Source organism: Perissodus microlepis, chromosome 19, assembly GCF_051167445.1.
Source record: "Perissodus microlepis isolate ML-2025 ecotype Zambia chromosome 19, ASM5116744v1, whole genome shotgun sequence".
Lineage (NCBI taxonomy): Eukaryota > Metazoa > Chordata > Actinopteri > Cichliformes > Cichlidae > Perissodus > Perissodus microlepis.
The window spans coordinates 26800837-26827993 of NC_140479.1; the positions used below are offsets into that span (position 1 = coordinate 26800837).

The following is a 27157-nucleotide window of genomic DNA, read 5'->3' on the forward strand; positions in this document are numbered from 1 at the left end:
CTCGCTAAGTGAATATTGCATTCAGCTGATATGTGATATTTGAATTTCCCATTAGAGGAGGGGGGATATGTGTCGAAGTGAAAAAGCTCAGTGATGTTTGCTCATTTCACTGAATGCAGTGAATGAAACCTTGCTTCACAGTTGCAGTGTGTCACAGTGATAAGGATGAAGTGATGGAGGTGGTCGGCGGGGGGGACTAGCAGGAAAACTGACTGCTGTTACTCAAAGGGTCACCTACACAGAAGCCTTCAGTTGGAAGACTAACAATCATTTACTTAAAAACTCAACCAGCTCAACCTGATCACTGTAATCTTCTCTAGTGGTTCAGAAGTGTTTTTAAAAGGCGTAACCGATACTTCACGAGTAAGGCGGCAGATTGAAATCATTCATTATATCAACTTGAGAGACTCCAGGTGTGTCAGTTCGCTCAAACTGAGCTTTCAATTTCCTGTAGTCGGGAGAAAGTAAGAGAGGGTAACATCAAACTCCAAAACATGACAGAGCTGGCTCCTTCTGACGGGAGGGAAGCCATTGATTTTTCCTCCATTTCACCATCAATCTGCTGGAGAAGAGGTGGCTATGGGTGTTCAGACACTTGATGATGTGATTTGTAACTATGGACCACCAGTGAGCAGAGAGAATTGCTTCGACTCTCAACACGTGGCAAAGTGACTACCCCGGTCTTCAGCATTCAGCTGGAAGATTAACAGTGGGGGATCTACCGATAATCTCCAGCAGCTGAGGGAGTATTTTCTCTGTCAGCCACACTGAAGCTACACTAACATTTGTATTCAACAAAGCCATTGACAAATCTTGGAGGGACTGTCACTCTGCAATGACAAGTATTCCAGAGCAGCCATTAAAGGTTACTTTCATAACCAATTAAGCAGTTCATTGTTTGATTGTATCACTTTATAGTGTATAAACTGTGAGGTCCTAAATCTCACAGCAAAAATATGTCAAATTTTGAATCCTACAGCAAAAGGAAAGGCTTCTTATCTCTTCAGAGATAAAGATATCCACGTTAGCCACATGATTCTGCACACTGTTTATTTTAAAACCTCATATCAAACTCTTTAGATTCAATTCTATTTTACTTATACAGCACCAAATCACAACAACAGTCGCCTTATATTGTAAGGTGGACCCTACAATAATACATACAGAGGCCTTTTGCTGGTTGTTTCCATCTTGCAGATTTTCTACATCAGTCAGTAAATATTTGCATATCAAGCAACCTTCATCTCAAATCTCAGGCCACAATTTTCACAAAAAAATCCCACAAAAAATGTTGATCACCAAAACGTATTTATTGCACACAAATTCAGTATTCAAAATGGATTTGATACTGACATGGAAGAATAAATATATCACATATATCACTTATGGCATAAAGGCAAGATGTCCTTAAAAATCCCACTATCACTTGAAAAATACACAAATTACATTAGTGGAATTACACCTTCCTAAAACATCCATCATCCTGATTAGTCTATGATGTTGTTACGCAAAGTTTCCTCCATTGCAGAGTGTTCCCAGCTGTTCCCAGAATGTACTTTAACACAGACACAGAGCTGCACTTCAGATTTGTTTGAACTTTACTATTGTAATGTCTCTCTAAGATCTAGCGACATGGTGCAGGCTTTCTAAGGGTGGAGTAATCCTCTTCAGATCATTTGCAAAGCAATTAGGCATGCCCCCACTGCTATTAAACATAAAGATAACAGCCTATGAGATAAGATGCTATTTTCACTACGTATCAAATGTGGATAGCTGCCTTGGGCCCCTGATATCAGCTAGATATATTTAAATCCCTGTAAATGAAATTAAAAATGTGATAGTAAAAAAAAAAAATTAGAGAGACATATCTAGTGTACTATCTATCAAGAAATTGCATTTATGAATTAAATTTTCTTGCACCTAAATCCTTAATTAATGGAGCTATAATTATCACATCATAAGTACTACACATTTTATGCAGAGCAAATTTAAACGCATGGCTTCATGGATAATATCAACTCTGACATTCTACAAAACAAGGTAAATATCTTAATACTTTTTAGCTGCCAAGGGAACATACTGTTATGGTCAAATACGTCGATCGTTGCCACTGTGATCATCGCAGGACCACGCAAGGCCGGATTACGTTGCTAAAAGGGCAACCGGATCCAAAAGGATCGCTTTTGAAATCCAGAGTGAGCTGAACTACGTTGATTCGCAACATGCATTTGTCAGCAGGAACCAGAGGGCCTCTTTTGCATGTCTTTCTATCATCGGTGCACACAGCAAGAAGTAATGCTACCGACAAGCAAGGTGCGGAGGGGGGGAGAGGAAAAAAAAGCAAATTCCCTGTTGACCTGCGACCCTCGACTCAAAGGGGCTGCCATGCATGCATACAGAGGAGGTTCAAACAGAGTTTATGACTGCATTATCTCTCCTCTTCCTCATCACCTCTCCACCCATCAGTGGACACTAGAAGCCACCACGCCGAAGCAGACAGACCAGGCATTACTCATTCATTCGCCTCCTAGGTGCCTTTGTCAGGTGATTGCTGGCGGAAAAAGGAAAACAGATCAATACATCTCCCATGGGTCTGACAGGTAATCTTTACCTGGGATGAAATATGAGTGGTACTAGCCTGCTGGATTCCTTAACTGTAACAGGACAATTGACTGGCTGCACGGATGCCATTCCACCATTTCCTAGCCATTGGAAATTCATTTCGTGGCATAAGGTCTGGCTGAGATGTCATTATAGTGACTGTTAATTGCCGTGGTGGCAGGTAAGGTGTTCCTCTCTCCTACTAATGGAACTGTATCGGACCTGATGCATCTTCCTCCCCTGTCAGAGCCCTGGCACCAAAACACATACTGTTGGATAAAACAACAGCGCAAAGCTCTTCTTAAAACACTGCACAGTCAATACCTGTCAACAAGCTGAGGGGAAGAACACATCACGTTATTGTTTTTTTGGTCTAATTATTCTTATTCCTATTAATCAGACGTATACCGTAAGCACTCCCACCTGGCCTGGTTACAACTGGCAGACTGAAGCTGCAGAAGGAAAAGCAGCAGCAGTAGACGGGGAAAGGGGTGGGCTGGTCTCTGCACTTTGACTGATTTCTGTGGCAGGATGTCTTGTGTGAGGCATCCATTTAGACTAGTGTGCACACACAGCATTTATAAATGTCATCCCCCTCCAACATGATCACATAAAGCCTTCTCAGATGGATTATTGCAGACATATAACTCATGTTAATTGGCAAATCTCATTCTATTAAATGCGATTCTTCCCTTAAATAAGGCTTTAAAGTGCCGGAAAAAGACGCGTTATGAAGCTGATGATTATGCACTGCACTTTACTAAGAAGATATCTTGTAATCAGTAGAGAAAGTGCATACCTGGTAACTTCTTTAGATTCATTAAACTTTCCTTTAAAAAGGCTTATGGCTTGTCATGTATCTCACAACATGCACAGTATTTTCTTTTTCTGAAAAATAAACTGGTTATTTACCATCTTGGCTAGTATGAATATTTTTGATCTCTCTGTATGCTGCGATTGATCTTTTAATGCATCTGATGCTGCGGGAGGTGGGGGAATGTATATCCCAAGGGGAGGTGAAAATACAGCGCGCACGGATGTCCACTCCCATCTCCTAGAGCTTCTCCACTTCTCTCCGTTCGCCTCTGTGCTCCTTCTAAACAGCTCCAAAAGCAGCTCATCCCGCACAGCTGAAAAACAGGCTGTTCAAACAGATCTGCAGCTGGCCTTGAACTTTAAATACATTTGGGCAAAATTTGAATATAGAAGGTAACCTGGAGAGAACAGAGGCGGCCCTCCGAGGACCGCTACTACACTCCCTCTGTGTTGTGCTAATGAGCACCTTTGTACCAACTGTAGCTTTTCAAATCCATGCTAATAGGAGGCCTGTACTTTGTGCGGCTCGCTACCGGTGGTCGCCTCTGTGAACCCTGTAGCAGCATGTGGTAGCTAAACATTGTGATGCTCTTCTGTCTCGGACTCCCCCCCTCCCTTAGCCCACCCATCCTCACCTGACCATCCTTCCCAGGGTTCCTGCTGACAAATGCCGTGCGACTAGAGTGGACATAATTGTTGGATTGTGTGGTAGCAGGTGGCCTGGAAACTCTGTTTGGAAACAGGAGGAGCTGCCGAGTCTAGAGTGAAACAAGGAGCCCCTTGAAGCTGCCTTCTTCCTTGAAGAGATGGCAGAGGGCTTAACAAGGCTTGATTGCATTAACATTTGTCATGCTTAATATACTACCTGGAAGGACTGGATCTAGCAGTAACATGCTGATTTGAAGACTAATGATTTGCTTTGTATTTTTTTACTTCTTTGTTATAAAGTTTGTGCAGCAATAGGAGTTCAAGCCTTTTACATTCCCTGGCACAATAGCTTCTTTTTGTCACTTTCCTCCAGACTTCAGATGGTACTTCTCGAGTCCCATTCAGTCCTACTGGAGCAAAGATAAACTCTCAGGCTGAACACAAGTGGAGGATTGTGAAGCAGGTACGCTTGGTCCCACAGCTTCGAGGGCTGAGGTGTTACCGGGCCCTTGTGCCTCTTCTCTCTGGTGATCCAGGTAAAAAGGGTTGTAAGCTGCAGAGGAGGAGAGAAAAAAGAAAAGAAAAGCACATATCATATTCTGGACATGTAACCAAACACTGAGAGCAAACAAAAAGATAAATAAATCACATTGCCCTTCACTGTTTCAAGCCTCTCAAAAATGATTGAATTTAGTACATGACTCACAGATCGCTCCCTGGTTTAGGTAGATGGAAATAAAACTTTGAAGCAATCCTCTTCTAATAGGTTAAATATTAATGAATTTTGGGTCACGTGAGGCAAATCCGCTTCACCACCATATGACTGTAGACGTTATTAAAAAAACGAAACCTATCTGTGCTTCTCTTATGGTGGTTTGATTGTGTTTCTGAACTCTTAATTCATCACACTTCACATCTCGCTGATGACCTTCCTTTTTAAAGGATCCCATTTTGTCTTGATCTCGTGCACCTTAAAAGCTTTTTTCTCGCCGCAAGTGAAGAGAAATATCAGAAAGAGAGCCGGGACCAATTTTCGTGGAAAACAGAGGAACTCTAAAACAATTGCACTCGCTAACATGCCTTCCTGCTTTTCCTACTTCACTTTGATAAATAAATCTCCCCTGATCTCCACCCACCCTCCCCACCAAAAAAAAAAAAAAAAAAAAAAGTTAGCGGCGGTCACACAAGACATTTGCCAGGCAGTCCCATAACATAGGACAAGGGAACTAGAAGTGACATTGTGGCTCGGGGCTGTCTCAAAGGATTAGGCATTACAGCATTCACTGGTATGTGCTTTTGCTCGTTCTCCTTATATCTGCTTGTGGCTCTTTCCAGATGACTTCTTCTCCAAACTGATCCAGCAGCCAAGATAATTGATTAATATTTCTTGAGGGAATGATGACTAACTGTTGCTGAGGTTCAACACAAACATTCGGGTTAAACATAGTCAGAGGACTTGATCAAAATTCAGGGGATTTCTTACTGGACAAATAGGAAAAAACAGCAGGAAACACTTAAGTCTGAGTATGTTAAAATGCATAAGACACACCAGATACTAACTCAAAGTCAAGGTCATGTTTAGGTTAAGGTAAATGATTAATATTTCCTGAGGGAATGATGACTGATTGCTGCTGAGGAGTATGCACATTTGTATTTCCAATCAAATCAGCAAACATTTAAATAAATAAATATTTTTAAAACTACCATTTCATACGTTAATACTACTATTTTAAAACGCTTTAAAGTTGGAACATTTCTGCTGGTGGAATAATCAGTCTTCGTCTTTCTCATATTTAGCCAATTACATTGAATGCAGTGGTGGAGGAAGTGCGCCGATCTTTAACTTACGTGTGTTTTTATGTGGAAATCCTGATATGTAAGTCCTGAATTCAAAGTTTTACTTCAGATTAAATGAGCTAGTCCATTAGATGGCATAAAAACTACAATATTTTCTTCATATCAACTGATAAATTATCTTGCTTCCTTTTATAAATCACTGCTTTGGTAGGTTATAGATATAGTTTTAGATATAGAACAAAAATACTGTGTAAAATTTAAAAACAAAATAGAATAAAGTGTTTTGCCAATTATTTAGTCTTTAACTGAAAATGCTACAAAAACAATATAATAAATGCGTACGCTGAAAAACTTTAGGTTCGTCTTCAGTTCAAACTCACAGTATGATTGTGTATAAATATTGATATGACAGCGTCACACAGCTGCTGCAGATTTGTCGACTGCACATCCATGATGCAAATCTCCCACTCCATCACATCCCAGAGGTGCACTCGATTGAGATCTGGTGACTGTTGAGGCCATTTGAGGACATGTTCAAGAAACCAGTCTGAGTTGATTTGAGGTTTTGTGACATTGTGCGTTACCCTGCAGGAAGCAAACATCAGGCAATGGGTACACTGGGGTCAAGAACGGATAGGCATGGTGAGCAGCAATACTCCGGTGGCCTGTGGCATTTAAACAATGCTCAACTGTTAATACAGGGCAGGATTGCGCCATGCTTTCATGTTGTTGTTTACACTAAATTCTGACCCTATCAGCTGAATGCTGCAGCAGAAATGGAGACTCATCAGATCAGGAAATGTTTTTCCAATCTCCTATTGTCCACTTTTGGTGAGCCTGTGCAAACTGTTGCCTCAGTTTCCTGTTTTTAGCTGACAGGAGTAGCGCCCAGTGTAGCTTCAAGGTTCAGCGTTGTGCATTCAGAGATGCTTTTCTGCTACCTTGGTTGAACCAAGTGATTATTTGAGTTACTGGCACCTTCCTATTAGCTCAAAACAGTCTGCCATCAAGGAGGCATTTTCCCCCACTGACCTGGATATTTTCTCCTTTTTTGACAATTCTCTGTGAACCATAGAGATGGATATGTGGGAACAAATATTTCTGAAGTAGTCAAACCAGCCTGACTCATGTCAAAAACCATACCACATTCAAAGTCACTGAAATCACCCCTTTTCCCTATTCTGATGCTCGGTTTAAAGTTAACCAGGTCATCTCGATCACATCTAAATACCTAAATGCATTGAGTTGCTGCCATGTGATTGGCTGATTTGCATTTAAAATCATATTAACAACTAGACCTATTAAAGTACCCAGTGAGAATACACAGGTTTAACACTATCTAAATCAACATGTTTACTAAGCCCTGCTTATTTCTACCAAGAAAATGCCAAATCCCATTTTGAATGTATTAACTCAACAGTAAAGAGCGCATGGTAAACTTTGCAACCCAGAGCTGTCACCACTGACAACATTTTTTTTAGTGCATTTAGTGCACAATGGAGGTCCAAAACATGCTGACAACATGTCGTCTTTGTAGCAACTATACTTTTCATATAATAATATAAAAATGGCATCCAAAGTGTACCATGTGAAGAGATACAGGTTTAGCATCTTAGTGTATTAATGTGATTACAAGGTAATCTAAAAATGATGAATAAACGATTACCACCTGCACTCAACTGGTTTTACATCAAGGTCAATAAAGACATTACAATGCAAAGGTTTTCATTCAATGGGAGAATTACAGTACATACATTTATTGTGGACGATAATGGGAAGTTGAATGGAACAATCTTACCATCTTAATAAGCTCTCATGTGATGCTCTCTAAAAACAATCATTGCAGGCCTTCCTGGAGCACTCCCCTTCCCCCCCTTTATTAATCAGCTAATTACACATTGACAGTAATGGGCCTGCTGATTCCCACACTTAAATGAACAGGGCTGAATAGCTCTTTAATGATTAGCCTTTGTGTTTATCTCTCTCTTCCGTGTACTAATACACACACACACACACACACACACACACTCTGCTCTTTTTGCAAAAAAAAAAAAGAAAAAGGGACGTTCAAATCAGACCTCCTGGTGAGAAGGGTTGCACACAAACAAGAAGCACCTGACAATCTAGCCGGGTAAATCTACCTCCAGAAGAATGAAAGAATACAAAAAAAGAAAAACAATCAGAGTGGTTACAACCGCAGCAGGTTTGTGGTTATAGCACATCAACTCATGTGGGTTTCAGTGTTAAGCTGGGCCTCCAGCAACAGTTGAAAAAAAGAAAAAAGCACGCCATGAAAGTTTGGTAGAGCCGTGCAGGCAGGTGCAGGTGGAGACGGAGGGGGGGTTGAAGGACAAGAGCAGGGTGTGGAGTGGAGCCGGAGAGGGCGAAATAGTGCGGTGGGCTGCATTTCTGTCAGCAGAAGTGATGGCTGAGTGGTAGCGTTATTTGTCTTGTGCTGCCATACGGCCCTCGCACCAGCCTGGGCATTAATGAGAGGGGGCCGGACCGCCGGGCAGGAACACGGCGGGCCTCCAATGCAGGTGATCTGTCACACAGCCGTCTCGCTCAGGCAAGGAGACACATGAAGACAGAGGGGGAGAGGAGAGGCAGCAAAGCTGACCGTGGGGCAGGCCTCCACATGGACACCCACATGTGGTACTTACCAACATATAAAGATAACAAGCGGTCTGACAAGGTTAAGCGCAAACTGACTTCAACCACACTTATTTAGACAAAATCTTCCTGACGTCTAACACACTACAGAAATTAAGGCTTTTTTTTTAAACTAGCATCGACTTTATAGAGATAAAGATGAAGGGCATTGTGCGAGACAGCAGGGGAGGAGTAAAATTGCAATAATTAATTAGTCTGTGTGTCAGGCCAGCCAAGGATATTAAATTCCATCAAGATCTTTACACTTCTTGATTCATCTCTTGACTCACAAATAATCCCCCAATTGTGTAGCGTGTACATGCTCTTCATACTAATTCACCATCAATGAGCGCCATGTGCTAAAATGCACAATTCGCTAATAAAAGCCAATGCAATTATTAATACATTTATAATTGCAAACTTTGATTTTGCATTTTTGTAATCACTTTTTTAAAAATACTTTTCAAATCCTATAGAGCAGAAAGAAGGTTTTCTTTATTCCAAATCTAGTAGGGGCTCGGTTGGATTTCTGGGTGGATGGAGGTGGTGAGAAAAGTAGAAAATGGTCAATTTAAGGCTGAGAAATCGAGTGGTCATCTAATCCAAACAGATACCTGGCTTGATAAGTTGTTGTTTTTTTTTTTCCACAACAGGCTTCAAGCACTGCCGTGAAGGTGCTAAAAGGTTAAAGAAAGAAGACAAAGCAACAGCTGGGTACCACCTCAGTGATTCCCTATAGAGTCCTGGAGGATACCTTCAGTCGCAGACTATTTTCACTCCTGATTACAGAGTTTCAAATCAGCCACTAACACATACAGCAATCCACTTCCTCTGGCTAACTCAAAGACTCAGCTGTCGTGTTCACTAAACGCAACCCGGCGAGCCGTGCTGCGCTTTTTACTGAATGCAGTAAACAATCTTTCCATGCAAACAAGATGTTTACCAGACAGCGCTTCTGCTCGATAAATCACCGAATCTATACGCGCTCGTGTCACAACGGCAGCAAACCAAAAATTTTTACACAGAGCGTGTGAAAGCTTGTCAGGGTGAATGTGCATCTCCTGGTGGGAGGTGAGATTACTGAGGAGAGACATGGTGCAGCAGGCTGCCAAAGTAAAGATTTATACAGAGCAGTTGCAGCTGCAGAAACTGACATTGGACGACATGGGATGCATGATAAATCATGGTGGACAGGGGGCACTAGACTCAAGAAGCAGGAAAACACTCTGAACAGGGCTGAGGAGGATGTGCATATCAGGGACTCTACTTCTATGTCTTTTACATATAAGATGATAAATATATTTATTTAAAAAAAAAAGCTTTATGATCATTTTTACACAAAGATTACATTACAATAACATATGAAGAATGACTACAATAGACTGTGGGCCTGTTAACCTTTGACAAACAAGGTATGCCCCTCATTCCGCATGCTGAGTATCAGAGGGCCTTAGGGGCCAGGGGTCCGTCCTTTTTTTTTAAACTTTTATGTGAAGCAGTTTAGCACTTGGGAGGTGAAGGACGGAGTCGCTGGTCCCTCCATCACTCGTTGCAATAAATGGATGCAATCTGTATCCATGTAAAGCAGTGGCTGTTTTTAAATTCCACCTCTTTTATCCAAATGAATGATGGACCCTGGTACAGTGCACTGTGGAGCAATATTAATATACATCAGAGGCCTGCACCCCTCACTAAATCAGAGAACCACCAGCATTTGTTATTTAAATGACAAACAGCAGCTGCAGGAGTGGAGCACACAGAGGGGACGCGAGAAGAAAAGGTGGACAAACCAATTCAGATTTCAATCCGGCAAAGACAAAAGGCCCCGAGCCATCAGTCTAATGAAAAAAGGCAGCTCCACTGGTCTAAGCACACACGCAACGCTGGCTGAGTGTAAGGCAACTGTGACCATGGAAAACACAGCTCATGAGTACATAAGTAAATACAGTCAAATATAAAAGGAGGTATAGATGTAGAGATGAGGAGAAAATTATTAGCCCCCCGCCACATTGAAATTAAAAGTTTGTCAAATGCTTTTCCCACAAGTGAGGGATTTTGGGGCAATTCTAAACATACTTTCCTTTAGAAACCATAAATTATTTCTATTTGCACACAATAACAGAATTACTTCAGAAATAAAAAGAACCAGGCTCAGTATTATTATCCCCCTGAAAATCTGACTCCTATGCAATGATGCACTTTTTAATGCTCTCACCTTGTAAAGTCACGTTAAAGCTGAAGCATTCAGAGGTTCTCAATTAACTCTACAAACTAACATGACTTTAAATTTTAAAGGACTGTTTTAATGCATGGATGAAAATCTGCAGCAGACACTAACTGCCTGAAGTGTAGAAACAGCACCAAATGCTGTTTCCTCCAATGAGATGTTCTGCTTTGCTTCTTGTTTGTGGGTCTCTCTGCATTCACGTCTGTTTTTAAATCTCTGAGTTCTCACCTCTTACATGCAATCTTGTCACCGCACTTTCCTTGTAGTACCAAAAGTAATTTTTGCTGGTGCAACATGTTAGTAAATCTGACCCTTGGAATAAACCTCAGATCTTTTATCTACTTAAGGTGTCATGAAAAACAGAAGGGAACATGCCTCGTTTGGCCATGAAACGACTTGGTAATTGTACAAATAGTCTGAAAGCCTCTGAAAATGAGGGACTATGCATGAAAATAGATACCCATGGTATCAATTTCAAAATCCAGCATCATCTTGTTCTCAAGTGATCGTATTCAGAAGATTTTTAGAAAATGTTACTGTGACCTTGAAGATTCAAAATCATCCAGAGTATTTAGTAAATGCACTTGTGGTATCAACTTGAAAATTCCAGAAATCTTGACCTCCAACCTTAAACTTGAGGCCAAGGTCACTGAGATTCAAACTGAGGTCTGACATTTTTAGGAGCTACGTCTATTATATTTGGAGCTCCTATGTCACCTCATTCTCGAGGTATCGCATTTACAAACTTAGGTGTCCACACCCCCCACTCGCCCGCCCAGCAGCATGATGACTATACCCCATCAGCCTTTTACAGCTGAGGGGTAAAAATGGCTCTAATTCCTATTAAAACGGACTTCAACCATATATGTAACATACTGACTGTATAAAAGAAAATCTACCATGGTTTTATACAAAGGCAAAACTTACAAACTAAAGGTGTTATAGAAAGGAAAATAGTTAAAAAATCACCTATCACCATTTTGAATGCTACATTTAACTCCTGAATCATTCACTAAAAACTAAATTTAAACAAATCTTTTTGGAACTGGAGGAAAAGTGAGGGCATCAATTAAGTAATTAGAGTTCATTATTGAGGTGCAGTGACATCGAAGTAGCCTTACTCGCAGCATGGCTAAAAAACAAACAAAACGCAAAGTTATAAAGTTTTTGCAATTCAAACATGATACTTTTACCTCATTCTCTGAGCTGTGTCACGTGCTAAACTGGGGTGGAGAGTGTTACCTGATGAAGTGATGGACACAGCTTCGGTTTCCCTCCGCTTCCTCACGTCTCCTGTGAACAGCAGTCCTGGAGTGAAACTAGTCTGTCTGAGTGAGACACAGAGAGGGAAAAAAACAACACATTACTCACAATATTATGATGCAGCTCCAACCTAGAATAAACACATAAACATGAAGAAATTTAATAGTTTCGCAAAAGTCGATAAATGCAACCGCTGCACATTTGCAAACGCTGCAGCTTCGCGTTTCACCTCAATACAACTTTGCCGTGTGTTAATTTTTCTTCATTAATGTATATTTTCACAAGAATAATGTGAGATGCTGGGGTGCGAGCGCCCGAGTCATCGCAGAGTTCACATAAACAAATTACACCTGCTCTGTGCCTCCTGTGTGTCATATGTCAGGGGCCCTGAAATAGGAAAAGCTCCCCCATGAGCTTAATAGCCCTGACTTCTGAGATGTAAAGTTAAGGTCAAGGTCTGTTCCATCACAAGGGGGTTGGCAGCAGCTGATGTGATCAGGGCAGTGCGAGTGTTTGTGTAGAGCAGAGAGAGGATGAGTGAACTCTGATAAGAGACGCTGACAGACTTAAATATTTGAGCTAATTTAGCACCATAAAGAATAATAAGCATCCTTTATGAAAATATGGATAAAAATGTAAAAATGAATTCATGGCAGCTCAACAACAAGGATACATAAAAGATCTCTCTCTCTTTTTTTTAGCTGGTACAAACCAAGACTGTAGGCTACCTAAAGCTCACAACCCTAACAGGCACAAGCTACAATGAGGCCCCGTCAGACCAGCCTTTTAACTGCGGCGTGTTCCATGACCTCAGCACCCATAAATCACATGACGGGTGTGCAGGCGCTGGGCGTTGAGAGCTGTGCGGAGCATGCTTTGAGCGAAGTCTCTATGTTGTATAATCAATAGATATAAAAATAAATGGCCTGACCGTTATTCTCTCCCTGCTACCCCTTTCTAATAAAATCCCAGTAATGCATATTTCATTTACTTTTATACTTATTGATTACCTGTACTCCAGTTAGTAAATCACGCGCCTATCGATCCCTCAATCGTACCTCTGTCGGACAGCACATAACCAGCCATTTGCGCCCCTGATAAAGAGCTCAGGCATTGAACTCCTCACAGTAAATCTTTGCAAACTAACTTTTTAATTCTAAAATCGATCCACATTTAAACGTCGCATTATTTCACAAGGCACGCCCGCGGTATTAAAAGTAATACCCTGATGCATTTGGTCTTAATGTGTGGTGGTCCATCCCTCCATCTCTTTTCTCCTCGCGCTGAGACCGAGACATGTTGGCCCCCTCCTCAAGCGCCCGCCCGCCCACCCCGGCGTTACAGAGAGCTAAGATGCAGAGTCACTTCAAGCCCGCCAGGGGCCCAGTGAGCCACTCAGCACAATACTAATCAAACATGAGAATACCATCAGCTGCCTCATTAACCAAGGAAAAACACTACCATTCATCTCAGAGCAGAAACCAAAGGCTTTGTATAAGCCTTTTACATGGCTCACTGCAAAACTGAGAGAAATGCTTAAAAAAAGCACAATAGTGTTATTATTTAACATCTGTTTCTTCATCAGCTTTAACAGCTTGACAGATGACGGCCTACATTTACTGAAACTGTAATGAGAAAGCAAAGATTGACTCAGAGGTAATGAGCAAAGAGAAAACAAGTACAAAGTAACAGAGATGGTCGGCAACTACTAAATTCTACCACAAGGACACTGAGGGGGAAAAAAGTGTCCAAAATAGATTTTTTTCAGGTCACATGAGACACTTTTAAATGCAGTGCAGTCTCTAAGAGAGCGGGGTAAAACAGCACTGACACAGGGTCAATTGTAATTTTGGCGCCCACATCCAAAAGCAAATATATCAATTAAAAATAATAAATCAAAAGAGGAGTGAAAGGCCGCTGTTACAAAATGGCCATCTATTTTCATTAGGTTACATGGCGCTTCAGGTGTGAGCAGGATCTCAAGATTAATAGAGGTATTCAAATGAATCAGAAAGGATTAGGGTCTCCAGGGAGCTTAATCAATAGCTCCAAATCAATAATCAATAGGCCACTCACACCAATATACTAACTGCTGACACTGTGATCTCACAATTAAAAAGAAAACTGGGATAGGGATGGCATAAGACTATGATTTATCTCACAGCACAAGTGTCATTTAGGAATAAATAAGTCAATAGATAAAAGCTGCTGCCGCCTGGCTCAGGTGGGAGATGGTTGTGCATTTTAACACAGCTCAGAGCATTACAGCCAAAATCCCACAAAGCATTGCGCCCATTCACGCGCAGATGCGAGGATAAATGGCATGCAACCTTACGCAGCCTTTATCACTTAATATCAAATGTGTGATTGCTGCTGTCGGCTTGCGTACAACAAAAATCACAATATCATCCCAACAATACAGCACAAGATTAAATGCTCAAACTCTGGCCACGGAGAATTCACTTTCTCTCAAGGGTGTCTAAACAAAGAAAAGTCACGCGTGCGGTATGGGGGCTGAGCGCTGGAAACTTATAACACAGGTGAGAGTTACAAAACAAATTATGCGAATCACAAACTGACGGTTTGTCTAAAGTTTGTCGAGAACGGCCACGAGCGACGGCTCTCATTGTCATGCCGAACAACATTTCTAATTGTTTGTATGCAAGAGCATTGTGGAGAAAGTCAAAAGTACCCAAATGGGTGCAATGTGTGCAAAGCTGGGTCATCGGGACAAAGCTGCCATCTCGCTGGAGAGCGGAATTGAGCAGCTTGGGGAGATGGATTCAGCTCGTGCCGTCCAGTGGGACACATCAGAAGCCCCTCTCGTCAATCCCCCTCTCCCTCATTCATTTGGGAGTATGATTTATACTTTTTGAAGTGAAGGGTCTTGAATCCCACTATAAAGGAATTAAGAGGTCTCCCCTGAGTCTGTCATTCAAATGAGAGCATGGCAGGGATATGAGGGCTTTTTAATAGAAAGAAATTAGTATTCACAATGCCTTAAACTAGAATCTGAAGGAACCTTTCAGGTGGAGAAGAAAGGGCCAGTTTAGAAAGAAAGCCTTAAGAAGTCGGGGGCTTTTCATAGCAGTCGTGTTTTTGCCCCTCATCAAGGAGCCACGGAGCGCTCTGTGAAATAACCCAAGAGAGCGGGAGGAAAGGAGTGCGTGTGAAACAAAATTAAGAATGCGCCATAAATAGGCAGAGTGAAAACAATACAATGAGGAGTCCCACAGTCTCGAAGCCAAGAGGGCTGCTCGGCTTCTCAGTAGTCCCCCATGCAGATCCAACAGTTTCAGGGATGACTGGGAGCGATGTGATGCTTTGACAAACATCTCCTGGATAAACCTTTTTAAATGTTTCCGTGCAGTCCCAGAAATGCCAGCATATTAATCTGCATTACAACTATGTCAACACGTAGCATTTCTCCATTTGCAAACGCTGACCTTGAAAACAATTTAAAGTTTGTAATTGCATGTTATTGTAAGTTTAGCTCAGACTTTAGGCCGAAACAGGCAATGTTTTGTTTGGGATTAAATTTTAACATTATTTTCTCACCTTAATAGTTCATTACTTTTCCCTAATTTTATGAAAATCTTTTTTTTTTTTTGGTTGGGGGCAGATTCCACATTTCTGAAGTTTACTGCATAGAACTGCACACCCCATCTGTTTGGGGTTTACACAGTACAACTCCTCCAAATACATTTCTCATACTTAGGTCGGGTTTTTTATTTATATAAATCATCATCATCAAAATAGTATTAGTTACCAGAATTTCATTTCATTTGCCAAAAAGTTATCTGTTGCAAAGCGTAAAAGGAAACAAGGCCCAGCTATATAGTAAGCAGTATTTCTCCAGGATTTCTGAAGGATATTGGCTGCTTTTTCACTCATTTTCAGTCCAGTCCTTGTACCCAACCATTTCCAAGGGAATGTTTTTTGCTAGTTAGGCCAAATAATACTGTCCTATGAATGATTCAAGAATAAAAATGCACCTATTTGAAAAGATGAACCAGTTTTTTGTCTACGCATAACAGACAACTTAGCAAAGAAACCATTTTAAATTGCTTCTTTAGGCACTTTGTTACAAGCAGCCTGTTGTAAAAACACAATTTTTCCTATTTCTGTAGCCAATTCTATGGAAATTGCCAAAGATAACACGGTTTGACAGATATAAATTGTATTTTTGCACAAGTGAGTTGATTCTTTCAGCCAAAACAAAACAGCATGATGTGCAGTGGGTCCTCCTTTTTTTGAGCCACCACACAACGTCATCTGGAAAAGCGTTTGATTGGCAACAGCTTAATTTTTCAGCTTGACAATGATTCCAAACACACTTAAATCCAGTTAAAGAATACCTGGATAGAAAAACTATCAGTCATGGATTGGCCTCCCCAGAGCCCAGACCTCAACATTATTGAGGTAGTGTGAGAACAAAAGGCAGCCAACATCCAAAGAAGAGCTTTGAATTTCCTTCAAGAAGCCTGGAGAACTACTCCTGAAGACTACTTAAAGTAGTTTAAGACTACTTAAAGTAGTCTTCAGAAAGCTGCCTAATAGAGTTCAGGCTGTGTTGAACACGCACACATCAAAAATTGACTTTGAAGCTTGTTCGAATTGTATAGACTGTTTTTACCTTATATACTGTATTTTCATAATGTTTCAATAAATCTCTACACCCATTTCCCATTTTCTAGAAAAATATAACAGAATGAGGAATGGCTCAAGTGCTTTACGTAGTAATATATTTGAAGAATATATGTAAACACAGTAGTTACAGTATGTGTACCTCTGAGTACTACACGTCACTGCCAATAGTTTACATGAAGCATCGAATGAAGATTAAATTTCCTTCTAGAGTAGTTACAATGTGAATATTGCAGCTTTGAAACATGAAATGAATTCAGTGAATTGTCAGGCACAAGAGGGAAAACAGTTGTTTCCTGACACACACACACACACACACACACGGTCATTTTAATAAGGAAGGAGAAGGTTAACACACAGAGTCTCATCTGAACAAAAATCACTCCAGTTAACGCTCTGTAACAGATACACTTAAGTGAGCTGGCCATTGACTCCCCCATCAATATATTGAGCTCTGATTAAAAGGACTGAATGGTGCAGGCGTGTGAACAGCATCAACTACCGGTTTCTGAAGACTGAGGAGGAACATCTGAGATGGGGGCTCTCTGACACCATGTCAATAGGACACACTGGTAATGGGCACAAAGGGTTCATCTGTAAAAATGAAAGAATCAATAATATTTAGAATATGCAGTTTATTTAAAAAATAAAAAAAAACATAATAAAGCTAAAAAATGTGTTATTCTTGCACACCTGGCTTCGGTCTCGTTTTCCAACAGAAGGCAACCAAAAGCTAGAGGAGATAAAGAAAAAACGATCATGGAAACAAATACAGTTGATGTCTAAGAGTTATGTTTCTAAGATAGTTTTAAAAACTTTCTTACTCTCTTTGGTAAGGATCCTGGGAAAAGTGTCTCAGTCGCTCTACAAACACTGGCACGCTGCTGGCCTGTGAAAAACGAATCAAAGATGTACAATAAGAAACAAAACACGAAAACTGTGCAACGGTAATTATTGAAGAGGGAAATTCAAGCTTTCTTTAACCTTGCTGGGAGGCCGCCTCCTATCCCTCCTGACGCAGCATGCAGCAGAGCCAGCCAGTCGTTTAAGACGTGAATGATACCCTGCAATGGCACAAAAAAACCCAACACTGTATGGTTTAGCAAAAACATGAATAAAGGAAAAACTGAATTGGTTACACTAACAATATAATCAAAAATTCTGACTTTATAGCATTCTTCTTTTTTTAAACAAGCAAAAGAATTTATAGGACAAGTCAAGTGTCTCCTGTAAGCCAAGGTAGTGATTTGCAGCCCAACGCTACATATTGACGTGGTACCAGTCAAACATTCAACAGCGCTTTATTGCACAGTGATAAAGATGCAGACTCGAGCGTTTCAAAATCTAATACTATATCTGGAAGACAGAATTGCTCTTTGCAACCTCGGTCAGAGAGTCGTGCAGGTTGCAGAAAGGCGGCTGAGGAATGGTTGTCCTCAAGGGGAAGCTGGCTGTCAGAGTCCCAGCTGGGCAGCAGGCCAGCCACACCCGTCCCAACTCCACAATCCCCCTCGAAGAACCAGTCACTCTGTTCGTCATCACCTGCACAGAGGGGAAGGGAAGATCTTCCATCAGTTAGCAAATCACGCTGACAATAATGAAGATTGTCAAACAATTTGTTGAAAACATTAAGTAAATATTAGACATAAGCTACAATAACTCACATTTAACGCTGTGTTGATGTCTGAGAGAAGCTAAGTCACTGCACATTTTTAGCATCCTACAAGCTGCGGGGTGAACTACTCCTTTAACTACGCATTACCAGACAACACCGGGCTTTTCCCCAGACGGTGAGCTCTTCTCAGACCTGTCACTCAGCAAAGCGTACACAGGAACCATGCCTCTCACAGTCAAGGTGTAGTGACAACTGTTAAATCAGAGGCCGCCTGGCCCCACCACGGCTAATGAGATTAGCAAAGGCTTCGGCGCTCATTAACACGACATGACAACGTCTTATTAGAGTCGCCTGGGTGCCCAGCAACCGGCCCATTGTATCTAAACCGCCTTCTCTAGCCCCAGCATTCCCTCATAGCCGAGCAGGGTATTGTCCAAATCTGACAGCTCGTCATCGTTCTAGTTTGAATCCATGTTAATAATACATATTTGTCTCTTAATACCTTGTCTTCCTTCATCATTGGTGAACAGACCAGGGTCGCTGCTGCATGTGCTGCTGGTTTCCCTGCAAAGAAAATAAATATCACATGTGACTGATTCCCATTGAAACTCCTTCTTTAACATCAATATCAATATCAATAAAAATCTGAGGATCGGGAACTCCACTTTGATTTGTCACCTCGTAGATTCTTTAGGTCAGGCAATGCTATAGCATCTGAAAAGTGAACAATGAAAATCCAAAAATGGCTATCTCCTGTAATGTCAGTATCTAACATGCAACATTCATTAATATAAATAATGAAGAAGTCTGGATCTAGAGGTCGACATAAATGGAAATGACACAAAAAGACAGAGCGTGCTGTGATCTCCCTTGTTGTGATAGCAAACACAAAGGCATCAGGAGAGACTCTGATCGAAGCCACTGAGTGACATGAACAATCTAATTGAATATCCTCCGCTGTCAGCTCCAATCTAATCTGGCCTGCGTTGTGGAGGATGACAGGAGAGCGAAACGCATTCCCCTGTCCGCCCCTCCCTCTGGGTGTGCCCCACACGCGGAGCGACCCACAGACGTGCCGCCTCGACAACTGGCCGACATCTGCTGCGTGGGCTGCCTCTGCACAGACTGCTCCGTTGCCGGTCCTCCCCACGTCCTCGGGGCAACCCCTGTTACGCTCCCTCCACACCCTCTGTGCCCCCTGCCCCTCACCCAAATAACTGTGGCTTTTCTTTCTTTTTCACATTTCATCCTCCTCAAACTGGGACCTCCAGACAGTTCAAGGTCAGAGGATGAGGAAGGAGCAGTAAGAGATGAAGAAAGAGGCCATTTTTTCTGCCGTTGTTTTTAAATACATGTAGCACATGGGTTTATTGATTAACTACACGCTGCATGTACTGTTCTGAATACCAGTAAGCCTGGGTGACTGGTTTCTAACACACACACACCAGTTTCCAACAGCCACAGTACTAATTGTTTTAATTAGCGTCTGTTTGACCACTTTTTTTTAAAGGAAATATATATTTTGACATATATTTGATATATCATCATCAGCTTGAGCGCCACACACTGGTTTATCCGTTTAATTAGTCAAATTGGTATTCATGCAACTTTTTGAAAGAAAAGGCGCTTAATTCTCTTGACCAGCTTGCATTTTGCTTCCTGTTTATCATCGCTGACCTTGCTTGTAGGAGAGAGCTGGAGGGTCGGATATGCGCTGATATGGTGCTTTGCCATATTGCAGAAGCCTGTCAGTGATGACAGGATCAGGAAAATGTCCATCCAGCCTGTCTGCCTGCCTGCCTCCCTAGCCAGATGGTCCTGCAGCTTCTTCCCTAACATCCACAGGAAGCAGATGTGAGAGGGAACAGGCCTCTCCAGAGAATCTGGAAGATGTCTGCCCTAACCCAGCAGTCCTAAACCGTCCCTCCCCTTCAACCTTCTCTCCTCACCGATTCCCCCGGCCTCTCCTCAGCTGTACCCCACCTCTGGACATATCAGCTGGCATCTGGAGCACACAACATCAGAGGAGGACACTGCCTAAAGCTCTACAACAGCCAACACCTGCATCCCCCCCCCCCTTTTATGCTCCTGTCTATTACCTTTCACAGGAATTTCTCAGGATGTTCTTTCCCATTTTCAATAAGAAATCTGTTTTGCTTCATATTGTGGGATTTTGTGCAAAGTTTGAAAAAGAATCACAGGTATAAACAATTAATTAGAGACTCCCATTAAGTATTTATCCGTATTAAAGGTGTAATGTGATGTCGCTTGAAGCAGCATAGGGCCGATGTGAGACCGTTTCCATTAAGTACTCCCTAATTAATGTTATAAATAATTGAGGCCCCCCATTTTTCTGGGGACCAAAAGAAACACCTCTTCTTTCTTCAGCAGTGACCTTTGTTGAGAAAAGTTGACAAACGTTTTGGGCAAACTTGGTTTTGTCTCGCTGCATGCAGCAAGAAAATCCTTCCATGGAACTGCAGCTTATCTGATCAAATGTAACAATACTTTTCTGTAATAAATACCATAATTAGAATAAATATGCCCAGAAAAAACAAAGACAAGGGCAAAACGAAATTAAAAAACTGCATTCCAGCACTTAGAAATGGACTTAGCTTCCCTCACAGCTGTATTGTCTTATTACAATCCAAAGAGTTGAAGCAAAACACAGTATCCAGATGAGCACTAATCATTAGGCTATAATCCTCAGCTCCTGGGAGAGGCAGACCAGTTTGCACAGAGATTACAGGCAAGCCGCCATTTATTGAGCCTGGGCTCATTCTGCAGAGGAATAAAGAAGAGGCAGAGTCGGAGGGGGGCAAAGTGCTGATAACAATGGATCTGTGGGCTCTTCAAACAAGCCGCCCCAACCCAAATCCATGCCCTCTTCCATGGGTGTCTGATTATAAGGTTATCCCACCCTCCCTGAGCTGCAGTAATTGGATTAGTCTCAGAGATTTATGAAAATTAACTTCTGCAGATGCCGTGCTGCCCCCCCCCCCCAAAAAAAAAACTCCTCACTGAGTTTTCAAAATTTAAATGATATCAGTAAGAGAGAAGTGCCCACAGTAGATTTTGTTTGCTTTTGATGCCAGGGATGAAATCAACAACACCAGAAGCAGCACACAGCTGGAGACCAAGGCCCAGCCCGGGACTGCAACTACCCACAGGTGAGGCCTGCTTGCTGGGACAGCCTGGGTGCCAGGTGGCCTCACTGCCAGCAGGCTGAGCCACGTCTAATCAAGGATGTGGAGCCCAACTGGAGCTACCAACATCTGCTCTCCTCGCACTTGGGTGGCTGAAGGCAAAGCCCTGCTCGGTGTGCACACAAGCCGAGTGACCTTGAGATGAGGGAGATCTTAGAAGACCAGAGGCTCCAAATGAAAAAGGTTAAAGGAATGAATCAAAACTGAAAGAAGAAAAAAGTCCAAGTGACTCAAAAGACATTACAAGAATGTCATGAGTGTCTGACATCAAATGGACCATACACTCTCAGAGCAGAAATATAGCCGCTGTACCACTGTCAACCCCTCATCACCGCTGCCATTTGTTCATATCCTTTTGCCTCTGCCAGGACTTAACCATTAGATTGTTCAGCCCTCAGTACAGTGTGGCAGTCTACTGAGCAGCAATCAACAGTGGTGGCGTTGTGTAAGTGAGAAATGATTGACAGCGTGCCATGGTGCTCCCATTTATTTCTTCTCCGGAGCTGTTTTCTGTCAGAACGGCTATTGATTTTTCCATAAAGTAAGAAAACAAGTACCGTTTAGGGGCTAGGGAGGTCAGCACAAATTAAACCTGAAGATGTAAAGCCTTCTCTCCGTCCCATTATGGGTTCCCTCAAATGTCTTCTTCACACATGTTTTATGTGATCAACAGACAATGAGATCAGCAAAGGAAATATGTTATGAAAGTCCACTGGATGGCATTAGAAATGGTAAACAGGATGTACGACGCTTCAAAAAACCGACTCTGTTCCTGTGTATCTGACCAGCACTGAGAAGCATTTGTGTATTATGTATTATAACTGTAACTGTATTGTAGCATTATATCCCTGACAACCCAATGAGTATAATGTACAGAAACGGGATAGGGTGTGTGTATATCAGCTACTGCCTCCTGAGTCAAGGTCCGTGTCTGAAACTGCTTCCTGAATACTATGTACTCTCTGCTATTGTATTCAAATGTTAAAATTCAGAAGTCCGTGCACGACATGGTGTACTCAAAAAATACTTCTATTATGACAAATAAATGCCACCGACATGCACCACTGCCTAGATACTGAAGACGTGCATCTATTAGAGTAAAAATCAGTCATTAAACAAACTAGGCTTTCATAGCCTTGTACTATTTTGTTTAGGGGTACTAAGAGACCATCTCATTTTAGCTATAATCACAAGCAGTTTTTCAGGTGTCAACTTGTTTTGTTTGTGCAACTCTGATCTTCAAAGTAAAAAAAAAAAAGCAACCTTGGGGCCTGAAAAGTGAAGCCACTTTGTAAGGACCTAAAACTGCAGTTCCCTTAGTGGCCACTAGAGGCTCAGTCCAAAAGCAAATCAATCCTTGCAGACTCGTGTGTTAAAACCCAGTAAAAACAAACATGTTACACACTGGGCTTTTATAGCAGGGCATCTGCATGGGGATGCTTTCAATTCTTAATGACCTACTCAGTTACATCTTATAAAGGCTTAGAGTTTGCATCATAAGTGGCACGACCTCTCTGAAAACTAACATGTTATATATGATATATGGACGTATAGTACCTACTACTGCAAGATAAATAACCATAATGTAATATGGAATTAAGTTGAAGCATATATAAAAATCTAATGCAAAGAAATTTACAGATGCATAGGTGCATTTATAGATACAAAAACTACCTCTGTACATGTTAACGCCTCTTAAATGTACAAAACAAGGAGAAATAATCTAATTGTTTTATTTACTTCTCAACACACAGTACTATTAAATGTGTATATTTAACAGAGAGCGGTGAATGAAACTTAAATTGAGGTCATTGGTAGTTTTTGGGCTTAAGCTAAAGCGACATATGGTAATGTTTTCTTTACTGTAGTAATATAATGTCCCTCTCTGCTGCCAGTTACAGCCACATTTAGTTTTGCTAAATAAAACGCGCACAAGACGGTGCACTCTGGCACTGTGGGACAGGCACAGCTTTAATTACCCAGCCCAAGACAGGAATTCATTTCTAAACAAATCAATACCACACCAAGTCACTTATTTATTTGTGACAATATTTCTTGAAAGAAAATAATGAGCTGGCAGATGCCCGGAGGCATAACTATCAAAGATCCCTCCCTGATGATCATTTCAGCTATACGAGATGGGGATGAAGAGACTCTATCATTCATTTTTAATGTCAACTCAATACTTTAAAGCGGAGTGGCATGATTGTGATACATTTTTTTCGGTTTAGTTGAGGACATGCTGAATATTGACAACTGGCTAGATGGAGACAGGCATTATAGATCATCCTAAATGTCGCCTTGTTTAATTGCTTCTGTCTGATAGTAGTTATGCCCATGACTTTTATGTTATGGGTTTAACTGCCTTGGTAACTTTCAGTTTAAAGGGTAAAAGGGGCTTTTAGAGTTTTGAGCTTCTTTTTCAGCATGATTTAAATTGAGACTCTTTAAACAAGGGCAGGGTTAACATTTTGCTCGCTGCACAACTGTAAATTAAATGTTGGGTTCGAAAAGCTGAAAATGTTATTTTTCACAATTAATGAGTCCAGAGTGCTTAATACGACTCTTAATGTTAGGTTGAGGAGGCCTAAAGTTGGGTTTACCTCAAAGAAAAAAGAAAATGTAAAAAATTACCCATCAGACATGTTCTCGTCTGCAGCATCTCTGTGCTCTTTCTTTCTCTCCCAGCACTCCTTTCCCATCAGTCTGGCTCTTTCAGTCTTTCTGTCTGCTCCCATCCAACCACCAGACCGCTTCTTTGATCCTGACAGATGCCGCACCTTAGAAGGCCTATTCCTCTGTTTACTATCCAAGCCAGAACCTTTTAAAGTGGACTGCAGTCTGACGGTTACATTTGAGGTCATGCGTTTAACTTTCCTCCGCCTCCTGAGTGGACGTCCGGGGTTATTCTCAGTGAAGGAGTCGGACTCTGGCCAGGAGGACTGCCTCGCCCTGACTGAGCCTCTCATGAGGGACGGCCATCGGGTGGATGCGGTCATATCGTCAGAGTCACTGCAGTTGGCCACAGAAGTAGTGATGTTCTCCCTGTATTCTTTAGCCTCGTCCAAGCTGGACTCGGATGCCTCGATCCAGCATCGCCTGTGCTCTATCGGGTAGAGGGTAGACTCGCGAAAACGCTTACGGCCTCTGCGACGGCGGATCTGACGGCGTTGCTGCAGAGGACTCAGTACCATTTCCTCCCACAGCTCTCCTAGCTTATTCTGTTCTGAGGTCTGCTCCAGTGCAGATACCAGGTCCTGCACCAGCTCATCCATCATGGTGCTGGAAAAGAACGGAAATGTTAGTGAATAGTTAAACTCTTTGGATGACTTGTCATGTTAAATTGCAGTTGTAAAGCGCAGGCTAGAGGTTTATATGAAACAACAGAAATGTCCGATGTACTTTTCTAATTGATTATCACCATCTTCACTCGCTGGCCAGCAGGCACACATGTCAAACCTCTTGTTAATGGAAATATCTAATCAGCCAATCACACAGTACATTTAGGCATGTAGATGTATTCCTGTTGAAGTTTTAACTGAGCATCAGAAAGGGTAAGAAATGTGACTTCAGTGACTTTAAATGCAGTCACATCGACTGGTCCCAGTATTTCAGAAAGTGCTGATCTACTGGGATCTTCTCACAACCATCTCTAAGGAATGGGTTATGATGCCAGAGGAGAATGGGTAGACTGACTTTGAGCTGATAAAAAAGCAACAGAAACTTTAAATAACTACTCATTACAACCAAGATGTGTAGAAGAGCATCTCTGAATGAATCTGCAGAAACCACACTGGATGACACTGCTGTTAGCTAAGAACAGGATACTAAGACTACAGTTCATACAAGGTCACCAAAACTGAAAAGTAGAAAACTGGAAAAATGTTGTCTGGTCTCATGATTGCCCATTTTTCCTGCAACATTTGAAATCAAATCAAACACTTAGACCACTGCTGGTGGTGTAAAGGTGTGGAGGATTTTCTTGGCACACTTTGGGCCCCTCAGTAGCTTTTGTTTAAACACCACAGCACACCTGGGTGAACCTGTGCCATGAAAAATGAAGGCAGTTTTGAAAACAAAAGGGTGTCCAATCCAGGACTACCAAGATGTTCCTAATAAAGTGCCCGTGAGTATAAATATTCAAGGTGTAAAGAAAACAACAATTCAAACCATTCATTGGGAAAGTCTAATGGAAATAGTGTATTTGCAGGTTGTTACTTTGCTGGACTTGCCACTAAACGACATGCCATTGTTCCCTTTTTATTTCATATATTTCTACTCTTATAATTATGTAATCATTAGTGCAGCAGTGGGCATTCTGCTAGGACAGCTGGGGTCCACCTGTCCCTGCAACTCAATACAAAATTGCTTTCTTTCTTTATGGACGGGTTCTCTTATGGTTTGAGGAAGACATAAATGATGTGCCAAACCCTGCAGTCACGAGAGCACCATTAAATTGCCAAATATGGAAGTATCTATTGAAAGAATGGCTTGTGGCTTCATTTGGAGAATGAGTTGCAAAGTGAAACTGCTCCGGAGGGACTTAATAATGCAGTTACATGTGTTTCTAGTAATTGTTACCTGTTTGTGTATCAGCAGCATTATGAACTATACCTCCCCAACCATCTCAGGCATGATGACTGAGGTCCATTTCAGTAGACCCAAGTAGCAGTCATAACCACATTTTTAGACATGGGACAAAAAACACAAACAAAGAAAGAAACCCACCACCTCCTCGCAACAATCACAAAGTAAATCCACAATAGCTTTAGCGCTATAAAACATCACTAGGTTGATTTTTCCCCCCTTTAAGTCTAGCAGCATAAATTCGTGGTGGGCTCATCATCACCGGAATTGCTCCGTGTTTGATTGCAGCGGTGTAGAAAGCGCTGCATTTACGAGCATTTGCGGGTCATCATCGGCTTAAAAGAAAAGAAAACCGATTGACATCACGTTTTATTAGCAGTAAAGAAAAGCGACTGTGTAGCTGTGAAACATCAGTGCAGCACAACAACAGTTCAGGCTGGCTGTAGTATCCGCACGCTCAGCTCAGCCTGTGTTACATAACAACAGCTCACACGTGAGCTCAGCACAAGGACAGCCACACATCTCTGTGTCCACTGCTGACAACAAAACAAGCGGTTTACACGCGCTGAACACAACGGCCGCCTCACGGACACGGTGTGCGCGGATCTATTCGGATGCTATTTAACGCCAAGGAGAAGACACCCCTCTGCGTTTCGAGCACTCACCAGTCGCAGCTTGTCTTGTTTTGTTTTCAGCACAGCTGGGACACCAGACGCACTTCCGCCCTGCAGTCCAGCCAATCGGATGGCTCCGCCTCGCTGTGACTCCGCCAAACAAAAAAAAAACAAAAAAACAGTGCGCCACTGCACAGTGCTGCCGAAATACAGCCTGCAAGGCAGATAACACCAGCGTCTGATCATTATGGCATCACTTCAGGAAACCGACGGAGTGCTGGTGTGGAAGATAATGTCAGTCAAATCTGACTTTGAAAATGTGGAAGTTTTCTTCCATCAGCGTTTACAAAAAGTTGTGGGGGTAGGAAAGGAGGTCTGTAGGGGAACTGCATGCTGACGGTCACAAGGGGCAATTAGAATGAGCTTGTGCTTATTTAGTTAGTGAAGTACCTGAGAAAGTCCCATTCAGTTTAGATCATGTGTG

The 27157-nt window shown here is 41.9% G+C and overlaps 1 protein-coding gene across 2 annotated transcripts; it reads right to left on the minus strand.

Moving 5' to 3' along the window:
• Positions 1-1289: 1289 nt before the first annotated feature.
• On the minus strand, positions 1290-26842 carry LOC146366187 (G patch domain-containing protein 2-like). 2 transcript variants are annotated; one of them, XM_084914728.1, is made up of 10 exons: positions 26725-26842; positions 24107-24754; positions 18769-18830; positions 18032-18193; positions 17636-17715; positions 17476-17540; positions 17345-17384; positions 17154-17245; positions 11984-12069; positions 1290-4618 (listed from the first exon to the last, which is right to left on the minus strand). In XM_084914728.1, exons 2-10 carry the CDS (start codon positions 24748-24750, stop codon positions 4473-4475), a joined length of 1377 nt encoding a protein of 458 aa, XP_084770854.1. In that variant the 5' UTR covers positions 24751-24754; positions 26725-26842; the 3' UTR covers positions 1290-4472. The 2 variants fall into 2 exon arrangements, with proteins under 2 accessions (XP_084770854.1, XP_084770855.1); XM_084914729.1 differs by having other exon boundaries at positions 18035-18193; positions 26725-26833.
• Positions 26843-27157: the final 315 nt, after the last annotated feature.